General features: G+C 39.7%; 1 protein-coding gene across 2 annotated transcripts in view; it reads right to left on the reverse strand.

Annotated features, from left to right (window-relative positions):
* ARHGEF3 (Rho guanine nucleotide exchange factor 3) overlaps positions 1-14,287 on the reverse strand; it is a 44,957-nt gene that overhangs the window by 11,035 nt on the left and 19,635 nt on the right. For both annotated transcript variants that reach the window (XM_049776195.1, XM_049776194.1), the window contains exons 4-7: positions 12,542-12,604; positions 7,644-7,740; positions 7,395-7,471; positions 772-1,029 (exon numbers count right to left, since the gene is read on the reverse strand). In XM_049776195.1, the coding sequence (XP_049632152.1) occupies positions 772-1,029; positions 7,395-7,471; positions 7,644-7,740; positions 12,542-12,604 (495 nt within the window). The remainder of the gene's footprint in view (positions 1-771; positions 1,030-7,394; positions 7,472-7,643; positions 7,741-12,541; positions 12,605-14,287) is intronic.

Here is a 14,287-nt window from a genome sequence, read left to right on the forward strand (position 1 = left end):
TTGTTTTTGTGTCACACCCCGTAGTACTCAGGGCTCTGCACTCAGAAATCACTCCTGGCAGGCTTGGGGGGATCATATGGGATGCCTGGAATCGAACCCAGGTTCGAACATGCAAGGCAAGTGCCCTACCATTGTGCTATCTCTCTGGCCCATCTCTAAGTATTTTTGATGACCTCCACCACTACAATCTGAGTTGGATACTAAACGAGCTTCACAAATGGGCTTTGGAATACAGAAAAGCTTAAGTCCTGTTTGCTAATGAAGCTAAAATATTCCATTTAAAATCTCCCCCAGAGAGAGGCTAGAAAGATAGCACAGTGGTTAGGGTGACTGCCTTGTACACAGCTGACCTCGGTTCGACCAATGGCATCCCATTATGGTTCTCTGAGCACCACCAGGAGCGACCTCTGACTAAAAACATAGCCAGGAGCCAGGTGTGGCCCTCAAATAAAAATAACTTAATTAAATAAAATAGCCTAAGATATTACAGCTCAGTTAGCAATAGTCATCATCAGATTAAAGGCACCTATAGAGAAATCAAGATGCTTTTTAGAATTAAATGGACCTTAGAGGCCATTTCATATAAACACTAAAGCAGGGAGAGAAGCAATTTATGAAATCAAAATATGGCTAAGTCAAACTTCAAAACTGACATCCCCAAGTCCCATTTTTCTAAGCACCCTTTATCCACCCACTCTCCAAATCCCCTAGGCAATGGGGGCAGGAGGAAGGGCAGTTTAATGGAAGGAGAACAAGCAAAGCAGCACTTACAGCTTCCTCCAGGCGCTGCTGATCCGGGTTATCATTTGGTGTGTGCCTTAAGATTTCTCGAAGCAACAGAGGGTATTTCACCAGACGGCTCCTTGGGATGTCGAGGAAATTCCAGAGATCCAGTTTGCGGCTAAAGGGGGATTCTAAGCATCGCTGTAAGAAATCTTGAACTCGGTGATCTTGCTTTTTGTGGTCCAGGAGAGCTTTGGCGGCAACTTGATTGCTGCAGTAGCTGTCATAGGAGCTGAGACAAGGCAGCTAAGAAAGGAAAGTCAAAAGAAAGTGGAAATGTTAAGATAAACGCTCTGAAGCGACAGGCAAATATCACTTGCTGCAAGGAACAAACACCTAACTAGTCTCCAAACTGGACCATTCATTAGCCCTTTATCTGCCTGGCTAGAGGTGGCAAACCAGTGGCACCTTCAAATCATCAGGCAATGGGAAGACTTTAGATCCTGGTTTGCTTACACAAAGCAAATTTCCTAGCTGCATGATGACTTTCATGGTTACCAGATTCCTACTTGTTTTGTTTGGACTTTTTGTCAGTCTGAGATGAAAAAATAATCAGAATTCTTGCCTATGCCTACATTTAAGTGTTTTCTAAATTGGAAACAAGGCCTATGCATATAAGTTCAGAGTTTTCCTATGCTCTCAGAAGTACCTGATAAGGGGGAAAGCCTCTGAGTTTGTAAGAAATGGGCTTTATTTATTTTTAACTTGATTTTTTTAATTAAAGCACTGTGATTTACAAAGTTATTCATAGTTTAGTTTGCATAAGAAATTCAGCTGGAATGGGTTGGAGTGATAGTATAGCAGTAAGGCATTTGCCTTGCATCTGGCTAATTTGGGACGGACTGAAGTTTGATCCCTGGCATCCCATATGGTTCCCCTGAGCACCACTGGGTGTAGCCCAAAAACCCAAAAGAGAGAGAGAAATTCATCTAGAAGAGTTAATTTATGTGTGCGTTCATTCACATGTGGGTGGACATGCACACAAACAACTTCACAGCCCGGATCTTTGCGTGATGCAAGCACCTCTAGATTAAGATGGACCGATTCCAAGGTGGAGCAATAATAAAAAGAATTATAGAAGTAAAATACAAATAGAGGCAAGTAACATTTGGAATGGAGACTTAAACTTGTTCTGGCAGGCCCCTAACCATTGAGTTTTACCTTTACTCAACAGCTACCTACACAAACCAGACAACTCAATTTAAAAAGACTCTAAGACCATTGGACTCCCCTTAAACTCTACTGTCTCTAGTCAAATTCTATTTTCCTGGGCATGTCCCATCCATCACGTTACAAAGTGCAAACACCGTATCAGAGACTTAGTGAAAGGACTGCTCATCTCCCTTCCCCCCTCCGGCCTCTCAGAATATCCAACATTCAGTATCCTGACGCATGAGTTGCCAACTTCCTGAGATACCAGAGGCAACAAAATGCAGCCAATGGCCCAACTGCTGATTTCTCTCCTTGGGCAAGGAAACTATAGTCACCCAAATCCTGCTCTGTGGATGCAAGATAACTTTTCATTTCTGCATCACAGTAATTTTCACTGGGCCTGCTATCCGGTTATAATCAAACTTTATATTCTGTGCCAATAGATGACTACTTAATAGATGATTACTTAAGTTTTGGAAGTATTTGATGCCCTGCTTACAAGTAAATTATGAAGGCACTGTGTACAACTATGCACACTATAAACCAACTAACCAATTATAGCAGCATCTGAACAATAGGTTAAAACAGAACTGCAATTTCTCTTCTCTTGTTAAAATAATTTTCTCAGGGACTAAAAGACAAACAAAAATAGCATGAATATAATGTTTAAGAAGTTTACTTCTGAGTTTACCGTTCCTTGGAAATACTGACCTTCCTTACAAGAGCAACCCTCTATTTGTTTATTTATTTATTTCTCTATTTGTGTTAGAAAGCTGAAAGACATTCTTTCTGCAACCTTCTATTTGAAAGTAATGGTAATTGGTACTTACACACACACACACACACACACACACACACACACACACACACACACACATCCCAAATGTGGTCTTATGGCTTGTAATTTAGATTTCCAGAGCTAATTAAAAGGAGCCTCAGGTCCTCTTAATTTCATTTCCACTTCCTCGCCTCTTAAAAGACCTGGAAGTGCCCAGTGTTTTCATTACAGGAAAACAAATCAACAGTAACCATCGGAAGTGAATGATCCAAGAAAGCCAGCCATATTTCTGCCCACCGTCCAATGGGCCACTGCTCTCTCTGATCCTGCCGCCTCTGCTGCTATGACGACCACAAAGGTCCTGCGTTCACACCTGACAGAGTAGAAGGCTCATTTCCTGAAGAAGGCCCTCAGAGGCTGGATGGTTCAAACCACTGAAAAGACCACAACTAACTGACAGAGAACGAAGAACATATGCAAAGTGCTTCCCAAATACATATACTCATTTCTAAATGCCGTGAGAGGGATTAAGACAGTGGTGAAGAGGACGGGCCGTGTAACAAGGCATTATTGGAATAAACTCTAACTCAGTTATCCATTGGCCAAGCAACCCTTCTGAGCTTTACTTTTGCTACTTCCCAAAGCAGATGCCAATATTCTCTTTGCTTTCACGAAGTAAGGCAAATTAAAAGTCTAGTATGGCTCCTGCTTCCTGGTTAAGAGTTTGTATTGGTTATTATTTAACCCTACCACATTTTAATGAAAGCAATCCTAGTTTAAAGATGCTAAGCTATTTGCTTTGCAGGAGACACTAGTTTGCTGCTCGCCCTTCCCAGTAAACTAGTCAACATCTTCTTAAACAGACTATAAAGAATTTATTAGGGGGCCCGGAGAGATAGCACAGCGGTGTTTGCCTTGCAAACAGCCGATCCAGGACCAAAGGTGGTTGGTTCGAATCCCGGTGTCCCATATGGTCCCCCGTGCCTGCCAGGAGCTATTTCTGAGCAGACAGCCAGGAGTAATCCTTGAGCAAAGCCGGGTGTGGCCCAAAAACAAAAAAAAAAAAAAAAAAAAAAAAAAAAAAAAAAAAAAAAAAGAATTTATTAGGGAAATTCACATTTTCTCCTGTAAAGAAATTCTATCTCTGTAACACTGTGGAAAGTTAAAGAAATCTTTTATTCTTCCATTTATTTCATTCCATTCCTGACTCTCTTTGGAATGAAACTTTAATTAGAACCCAAATTAATAGGACAACTTGTCCTTTGAAGAACTGATGAATTATTTTATTACTGAAAAAATGATGAATTGCTTGGGAAGTTATTCTTTTCTCTTTTTCAGGTTTTTTTTTAAATAGATTTTTTTTTAAAAAGTTATCATGGACATAATAGAAAACTGAAAAACAGAAAGCAAACAAAGTCATAAACAATTATAAGCAGTTCTGTCTAGGTCCTAGTTAGGAAGTTTCTTTAGGAAAAGGGAGGCTCAAGAGAACAGGCTGAACCATGGGGTGGTTAATCGACAGTAACTAAGGTGGCTTTAGGGGAAAAAGGGTGGGCTGGGGAAGCCCCACTATTTAAAGGTCTTCAAAGAAAAAGTAATTGATTCATTCTAAAGTCAAAAGGAAGATCCAGGGCTGTCCACTTGGGAAGCTCACTTGTTTAAAAGGGTCCCCACCCCAACCCCACTTTTTTCCTTTGGAGGCAAAGAAATCAATTTTTCATGGGTCGCATGGGCTCTGACTTTTCTTATTCAAAGGTCACTAAGATGTTTATTTTGTTCTGTTAAAAAAACCCAGAACTCAAACAGATGTGCCACTTGGTTTACAGCTCCCACTCACAAGGACATATCTGCAGTTAAAAGAGGCAAAACATTTAACAGCTCGTCCGGACTGATTAATAGGGGCTGGTTCTCATGAAGCCTGATAACAATGGGCCAGTTGTTGAATGTTAGGCTGCTCTTCAAGCTGCAAGACTCCACTTGAGGTCTGAAGGGTTCAGGTAGCAATGCACCAGCATCAGCATACTTTCTTCATGTAATGAAAAGGACAGCAAAATCCTCTTTCTCATTAAATCAAATTTCTGAATAAAAGTGACATCTATTTCAGAAAACAAAACAAAACAAAACAAACCTCCACTTTTGCTCCTGGAATAAACTGAAAATCTGTATGTGGCGTCTAAGTAAACCAGATAGTTGCTGCAAATAGAGCAGTTGGCAAACATAGTCTTTTGTTTGTGTTTGGGCCACACCCACCCGGCAGTGCCTGGTACTGTGCTCACAAATCACTCCTGGCAGGCTTGGTGGACAATGAGGAATGCTGGAGATCGAACCCAGGTTCATCCCGGATTGGCTGAGAAAGGAAAACGCCCTACCGCTGTGCTATCACTCTAGCCTCCTGGCAAACACTTTCTGGAAAGGCTTCACTGACCCCAAAGCTCCCCATCAAAGCTGTCCACAGCCTGAGAAAGTTTCACAAATACAAAGGCAGACTGTTGGGAGTTTCTCAAAGGGCTGACGGTCTTGGAGTGATCCCTTGCACCAAGAACCACCCAAGAACCACCACTGTGGCCCAAACACCAAACCAAAGCAAACAGGAATGCTGAGGCAGACAGTAACTATTCATTAAAACTGTTCTATCTCCAGCTAGTTGGCTCTCTTTAGAGGAATTCTTTATTGGTTAAATAAGTTTTCTTTTTCTTTTTGTACACACCCGGTAACGCTCAGGGGTTACTCCTGGCTCTGTGCTCAGAAATTGCTCCTGGCTTGGGGGACCATATGGAACACTGGGGGATCAAACTGCAGTCCATCCTAGGTTAGTGTGTGCAAGGCAAATGCCCTACTGCTTGTGCCACTGCTCTAGCCCCTGGCTAAATAAGTTTTTTTTTTAAAAATCTGCCATGACTTAGAACAAAATGAAAGTCAAAAGTATAAGATGAGATGAGTGATCACTTTTGAAATATTCAGGCTCTTTTTCTAAATTATTTATTTTAGAACATTACTTGCCTTCCTGACACTCCAAAGATATTTCAGCCTCAGTGCTAAAATTGACTATTGAACTAAAGCTATTTAAGTCATGAAACTCTCATAGTCCCTCAATGGAAAAAATGGTAACCAAAAGTTAGGATGAGATAAACAATGTGAAAACTAGTTCCCGGAAGGTTTTTAGAAAGCTTAAAATAAAAATGTAACTGTAAAGAGAAGCAATATGGTGATTTTATGATTTATATCCTTTGAGAGTGGAATGATCCTTCATATTTGCCAGTATGATACATGCTACTTATTTTACAGATGATGGTGTAGGTCAGGAAGATGAGAGCTAATTCTGCATTAAATAAGTCATCAGAGTAAAACTTTCCTTATTTGCTTCATAATACATGAAGAAGACTTGAAGTTAGGGTGTGGTATTCAAGAACTCAATAATTGGAAATGTACAATATGTACGTGGTGGGCACTATGGAAAAACACAGTCCAGACCTTATCTAAACTAATATATTAATCAACAACCATGTTTCTTTTGGGCTTTTTGGGGGCCACACCCAGCGGCACTCAGGGGTTTACTCCTGGCTCTGCACTAAGAAATTACTCCTGGCAGGCTCGGAGGACCAAATGGGATGCTGGGAGTCAAACCCAAGTTGATCAGGTGAAAAGAAAATGCCCCCCCTGCTGTGCTATCACTAGGCCCTATTATTCAACAACCATGTTATTCAACTGATAAAACACAAATTCAGAGGCAGAATTCTACATTTAAAATATATATATATATATCTTAGATGTATATTTAAATATTAAAATGTATATTTAAACATACAGGATTATATATTTGGAATTTAAGACTAAGCTTACAGCTTGTTTCTTCATTTAATTAGAAAAGAAAAAGCATTCCACTGAGATGATTAGCACAATACCAATTTTATCTAAGCCATTAGGAATCAGATGCCTGCTAACAACATTTAGCTCTAATTTTGTTTATGGAACTATAATTGAGTATTATTATGGAGCCCAAATAAAAGCCTTTCTTTGGAATGGACAAGACTATGTCCATGAATTGTTACTGGCATTTAAGTGCTAATAATTGTTGTAGGAATTGAGCTTGAATATTAACTAGTTTTACTGACTTCATTTGATGTGAAACCAGTAACAGAATCATGTATGCCTCCATGGGACTCAGGGGGTTGTAGGGTGCTGCAATAGAACCTTTAATCCTCAAACTTGGTAGATAAGTGTCCGACCACCATATGTCATATTCCCTTAATATATGGCAAATATATGGCAAAAAATATATGGCAAAAAGGTCATGCCATCTTTAAATAAATTTTCAGAAATGTCATAAAAAGAAAAAATAAGGTTTCTATGCTTTGAGGAGATTAAATGATACAAATGATATCTTACTAGGAATTTAGTATATAATTTTTCCTCATATAAAGCTAATGATTATCAATTTCTAAAAATCGACATGAAACTATTGAGTATTGTGTGTGTGTTTTGAAGCCACACCTAGTGGTGCCAGAGTTTACTAAAGGCTCTGCATTCAGGAATTAGTCCTGGTGGGCTCAGGGAATAATATGAGATACCGTGAATCAAACTCATGTTGGCCACATGTAAGGAAAGTGTAATATTATTCTGGCCCAACTCCATCAGAATCACAGAAAATTATTTCCTGTTAAGACCAGAGAACTTTTCTTACCCAGCCCACGAGGATGGGGCCAACATAATCAGTTGAACCATCGGGCTTTCGAGCACCCCGGAGCTGACTCAGAAGATCTGGTAAAAAAAGACAAAAACAACAGAATTAATTATGTTTCATTAGAAACTTGAATATGAACAAGCCCAGAAGAGATTCTGGGTTTCTCACATTGTTTTGTAATCCTCAATTGTTATAAGTCAATTCAACGAAGGCTACAAGTCACGACTCATTTAGGGAACAAAATTATACCTTCATGTAGAGGAATGAGAGAGTCCAGTGTTCCAAAGATTTGAGTTAATTCTTGTTCTGTCATTATGGAAAGTTTCAGCATGGGGTCATGATAAGCCTGTACAAGAAGGAAAAAAAGATGGAGCAAACATTGAAAATCAGAGGAAGTAAGTTGTTCGTGTAAATGAGACCCTACGTGGCAACAAGATAATTTTCTCTCCATAACAACCTCTTTCAAACAAAATTGGTGGGCATGGCTAGAGGAGACAGAGAATCTTTTTTTTTTTTTTTTAATAATATCTTTATTTAAGCACAGAGGCAGAGAATCTAACATTGCCTTCAACCTCAGCTTTTTAAACTGTGGGTTGTAAACCCATATGGGTCGTGTAACTTTTAAAAACATATTTAAAAAAAATTATTTTTTTGGTTTTTGGGTCACACCCACAGCACTCAGGGGTTCCTCCTGGCTCTATGCTCAGAAATCACTCCTGGCAGGCTCGGGGGACCATATGGGATGCCGGGATTTGAACCATTGACCTGCTGCATGCAAGGCAAATACCTTACCTCCATGCTATCTCTCCAGCCCCACTTTAAAATAAGTTTACTCATGACTTATGATCAGCAAATCTTTTAATTAGATGCTAAGTCTGTAGACCCATATATCTGGGTTCAGGTAAAAATTTCTTGGGTTAAAAAGAGGCATAAAAAGAAAAAATTGATGGTTTCAAGAAAATAAAATTTAAAAGAAAAAGGTTAAGGATCCCTGCCTTTAGGCTTTGTTGTTATTGATAAACCAAAGTATATTTTTAAAAAGTTCTCTTTGGACTAGGTGAGTATCTTTGCATGCAGGAGTCGTAGGGTCCATCCCTACCAACATGATGCCCTTTGAGCAACTCCTGAGCACTGCTCTTAGAGTGGCCCCTGAGGACTACTAGTTGTAGTACTCACCAAGTACTCAAAGCCAAAGGAAAAACAAAATCTAAAACATAAAAACCTGTTTTTTTGGGTTTTTTTTTTAGCTCTTAGGAGACTTATTAACGTCTTTTTAAAAAAATAATTTCTTTATTTTAGTACTATAGTTACAAACATGCTAGTAACTAGATTTCAGCCATAAATACACACACACATCCTTCACCAGTACAACTTTCCTGCCATCATTGTCCCCCATTTCCCTCCTCCCACCATCTCCTGCCTGTCTTTGAGATAGGCATTGTGTTTTTCTCTCTATTGTTGTTGTCATGGTAGCTGTTAGTGTAGTTATTTCTCTAACTGCAATTATCACTGTGATAAGCTTCTTATCATGGGCTGGTCCTTCCAGCCCTCATCCCTATTGTAGCTGGTCATTATTATTATTATTATTATTATAGTGTTTTTTATTTTTCTTAAATCCCACATGTGAGTGAGACTATTGTGTGTTTAAGTCTTCCTCTGACTTATTTCATTCAACATAATAGTCTCTAAATCCATCCATGTATAAGAAAATTTCATGACTTCACTTTTTTTTTCTAACAGCTGCATAGTATTCCATTTTATAGATGTACCACAGTTTCTGTAGCCACTTATCTGTTGTTCGGCATCTGGGTTATTTCCAAATTTGGGCTATTGTAAATAGTGCTGCTATGAATATAAGATTGCAGAGGGCATTATTGTATTGTATTGTGTTACAAAAATCCTGTTATTCTTTTTTTTCAAAGTATGATTATTGCTTATTGCTTTATTTTACTTTTGTCCAGCACAACAATCACAAATAATGAAGAACTTGAAAGTTTACAATAAAGAGAAATAAAGTTTGTTCTACAGTCTTTCTTCACCATTGTTTCTGTTGTACATAGCTAGAACTCATCATATTTTTCATAATGTACATGTACTTTGAGTATACATTTAAGAATATCACAAGACTTTGGTTCTGTGCAGACTTTTTTTTTTTTTTTTTTTTGGTTTTTGGGCCACACCCAGTGACGCTCAGGGGTTACTCCTGGCTATGCACTCAGAAGTCGCTCCTGGCTTGGGGGACCATATGGGACGCCGGGGGATCGAACCGCGGTCCGTCTCCTAGGCTAGCGCAGATAAGGCAGGCACCTTACCTCGAGTGCCACCGCCCGGCCCCTCTGTGCAGACTTTTATGACCCCAAATCCTGTTATTCTGGGGGCGGTGGCGCTAGAGGTAAGGTGCCTGCCTTGCCTGCGCTAGCCTTGGACGGACTGTGGTTCGATCCCCCGGCGTCCCATATGGTCCCCCAAGCCAGGAGCAACTTCTGAGCGCATAGCCAGGAGTAACCCCTGAGCGTTATCGGGTGTGGCCCAAAAACCAAAAAAAAAAAAAAAAAAAAAAAAATCCTGTTATTCTAATAGCATATATCTAGGAAAGCAATCCGAAGAATACAACACATTTGATTTGTATATTTTAAGCAACTGAAGATGTTGCAGCTTAAAAAAAAAAAAACTTCTTATAGGGTTGTATATAAGATAGTTCCTGAGTTCAATTCCTCACACCACATTTGGTTCCCTGGCACCACCAGGAGTGAACTCTGAGCACAGAGCCAGGAGTAATCCCTAAGCACAGCTGGGTTAGCCCCTTCCCTGATAAAGAAAAGAAAAACTACTTTATATAAGACTAGTATTTAGTTCTTTTTCAGTTGGTTCGTATCTAAACTAAGTAGAGAATGAGATGAATGTCATCCTTTATAACTGATCTGACAATAAAATCTCCACCAACGTTATCACTTTCTATTAATAAAAAGTGAGAACATGTTGTTGAAATTATGCTGTGGCATAATTAAAAGACTCTGATGCTATAGTTGCTGGTTTCAAGAAATTTTATAAGGTAACTGAAAAGTTGAGAACACTTGCAAGAACAGCTGCAACATAGATGCATAAATAAATGTTTAACATACAATTCAAGATTAAAAATTGGGGAGATGTTATCTGACAGCAAAATCTGCTGAATCTTAATTACTCCACAAGGATAGTTAATTAGATTGAAGTAGTTGAGGGAGATTCTGTTAACTATTTGGCAATAGGCATTGCACAATAAATTCAGATTTCAGTTCATTCCTGAAGGAGAGGCAGATGTAGAAGGTGGAAAGGAAAGGGTTCTGGAAAGATAGGAGCAAAGGATAACTATGAAACCTGTGAGGTTCTTGGGTTTGGGGAAATCTCAATGCAAGAAGAAGTTGAGCATAAACCAGAAAGCTGTTGCTCAGAGACAGGTATCAGGGCTTCTAGTTCTGTGCTCAGGAGAAAACATGTGATACCAGGAATCAAACTGGGAATGATTGCATATAAGGCAAATCTCTATAGTATCGCTATGGCCCAGAAAAATGTCTTCTTTATCCTGTCCATCTTTCTCCTCCAGTTTGACATTAGATTAAGTGTTTTGGCTCTATCCAAGTCAAGTTTAGGTGACTACAGCTCATAAATGCTGTAGATGGGACTTTGTAGTGACAGAAGGTTGAAGTAAGGACATTTAGGAGGAGTCCTTTTTATGGTTTTGGGTCATTTGCAACTGTGCTTTCTCTCTGGTCCTTGGAGGGGTCCTTTCTGACTGGAATTCTTCCTTTTTTTTTTTTTAAATGTCTTTATTTAAGCACCATAATTACAAACATGTTTGTAGTTGGATTTCAGTCATAAAAAAGAACACCACCCCTTCACCAGTGCAACCTTCCCACCATCAATGCCCCCCAGCTCTCTCCTCCTGCCTGACCCTGCAATTCTTGAAGAGACTGTTACTATCGGAGAGAGTCTAAATTTTCACCTCAAGTGAGTCCCTAGGATAGCAAAGTTTTGGGGGAAGATTTATTGTTTAAACTTTTCCCACAAGTGACCCCTTTTCATTGAAGAAATACAACAAGAGTTAGCACTAGCAGAAACACTGTGGATTCATGACATCATTGATTTTGCATTAATTTTTGGTTGTTGCATAACCAGAAACCTTCCATTCTTGCAAAACATTTGGTCATTCTCCTCACTTAGCTACACAACGCCCCAACTAATCCCTAATATTGAATTGACCTCAAGTTTAAGCCTCTAAGGTCAAGATTGTACAGAAATTCAAGGGTTTCCTCTCCTTTCCCACAGCTCAATTTCCATATGAAACTTACATTATAGTAATCACTTCACTTAAATAAATATTTTAATACACTCATGAGATTCCAGTAGCTTTATCTGTGAGATACAGTTCTGGTCCCCGTTCCAGACACCTATACATTATTCCTCAGGGATGTAGGAGGTTCCATGTGAGACTTTTAGGATCATGAAAAATATTCATGAAACCAGACTGCCACAAATACCTCTAGTTAAACTGTTCCTGGAGGGGCATTAGAGACATACAGGGGGGAAAACCCTTAACCACGAAAGATTCAGAGTCGTTTTGGTTTGAGCCTTTTTCCCACTGCTAGATTTGAGAAGGCTCTTCTCTGTTTTTGACGACCTCAATTATTCATATAGAAAGTGCTCAGACTGGGGCCGGAGAGATAGCATGGAGGTAAGGCGTTTGCCTTTCATGCAGGAGGTCATCGGTTCGAATCCCGGCGTCCCATATGGTCCCCCGTGCCTGCCAGGAACAATTTCTGAGCCTGGAGCCAGGAATAATCTCTGAGCACTGCCGGGTATGACCCAAAAACCACAAAAAAAAAAAAAAAAAAAAGAAAGTGCTCAGACTGCACAATTTTAGAATTGTGAAATTACTCAGAAGAGAAAAAAGGGGGCCAGAGAGATAGCATGGAAGTAAGGAGGTTATCAGTTCGAATCCCGGCATCCCATATGGTCCCCCGTGCCTGCCAGGAGCAATTTCTGAGCCTGGAGCCAGGAATAACCCCTGAGCACCACTGGGTTTGACCCAAAACCACCAAAAAAAAAAAAAAAAAAAAAAAGGAGAAAAAAAATGAAGTCACTCAAATAACCACTAGATTTCAATTTACCTTTTTGGCCAACTTCAAGTCTTCTATCAAGTCTTCTTCTCCTTGGGAAAGCTCAAAGATTGCCTGTAAGAAAGAGCAGATCCACTGATTTCTTCCTTCCTGGATGAGACCAACTTGGAACAGTCTTTGTTCCTGTTCTTAAAGCTTCAAGTCTACTTATTCTTAAGTATTTTCAAAGGATTCTCAACAGTTAATTTGCAGCAAAAGTATCCATTAGCTAAAAGCTACAAAGCAAAGGCTTTGCAAAGTTTCTGTCCTGTGTGCTTATCCATCATTGGGAGAAAGAGTTTCTGCATATATTTGCCACCTAATATCCCATCTTTCTTGGTATAAATTTTATTTTTGTTTTTTGTTTGTTTGTTTGTTTGTTTTGAGACCACACCTGGCAGCCCTCAGGGGTTACTCCTGGCTCTACACTCAGAAATCACTCCTGCCAGGCTTGGGGAACTATATGGCTTGTCGGGGATCGAACCTGGGTAGGCCACTTGCAAGGCAAGCACGCTACTTCCTATGCTATCATTCCAGTCCCTCTTGGTATAGACTTTAATGAAGCCAAACAAGAGAGAACTATTTTAGGTGAAATAACTACAGTTTGAGGTATAGATTCCACATCTCTGTTGTGAGTGGTTATCAAAAAGAATGAGTCAGGACATGCTCCCAGTAAGGGACACGTGGAACAATTTTTAATTTTTATTCTACTGATCAGAAGCTGGATCTCCATAGGAAGCTCTATTCCTACTGGACACTATATTGAAAATGAAAGAATCCAGTATTTTATCATCTAAAATGTATGAAAAATGAATTTATTCTAAACTTAATTCACAAACTAATCATCTGGCACCATTCTAAACTGCTTTCATAACATAGCATCATACAAAAGACTACCTGGTTTTGGTGATAGTGTGGGCAATTTTGCTTTCAGCTCTGCCAGAGTGAATGAGCTCAGAGTGCAAAACCAAGAGCATCACTGGGTGAGACTCCGAAACAAAAAGTAAAAAGCAGATTGGAGGGAAAAGGTAGTTTAAAGGGCTGAAGTACATTTTTCACAGAGGTGGCTCCCAGGTTCAATTCCCAAACAAAAGACAAATGGAAAGCAGAACATTGTGCTAGAGTTAAAGATATGGAGACCCCCCCCCTTGAGGTCTTTATGTCATGTCTTAGGGGAGTCATCTATTTTATTTAACCTTTTATTTTTAAATAATTATAACTTCACCCAAGACTGCAAAATCAGCACAGGAGGTCCTTTTTACCTACAACCCAACTTCCTCTAATTGGGGGCATTTTACATAACTATAGTATGTTATGCAAACCAGGAAATAGTTTACCACAAACCCATTATCTAGTTTTTACTTGGACCATCCTCAGATTTTTTTTTTTTTTGGTTTTTGGGCCACACCCGTTTGACGCTCAGGGGTTACTCCTGGCTATGAGCTCAGAAATCGCCCCTGGCTTGGGGAGACCATATGGGACACCGGGGGATCGAACCGCGGTCCGTCCTACGCTAGCACTTGTAAGGCAGACACCTTACCTCTAGTGCCACCTTCCCGGCCCCCTCAGATTTTTTTTTATATATTTGTTTTATTTGAGTTCACGTCAATAGGCCACAGACTGACTTAACAAGTATGGCTCCCAGAACCGCACTGAACCCCACAGTGTCACAATGAAGAACAAGGTTTTGGGAGGAAGACAGAATCCAGATGCCAAGCTGATTCTAAACTTTCTATGGATCACCATAGGAAGGTGATC

The sequence above is a fragment of the Suncus etruscus genome, chromosome 7 (genome assembly GCF_024139225.1).
Source record: "Suncus etruscus isolate mSunEtr1 chromosome 7, mSunEtr1.pri.cur, whole genome shotgun sequence".
NCBI lineage: Eukaryota > Metazoa > Chordata > Mammalia > Eulipotyphla > Soricidae > Suncus > Suncus etruscus.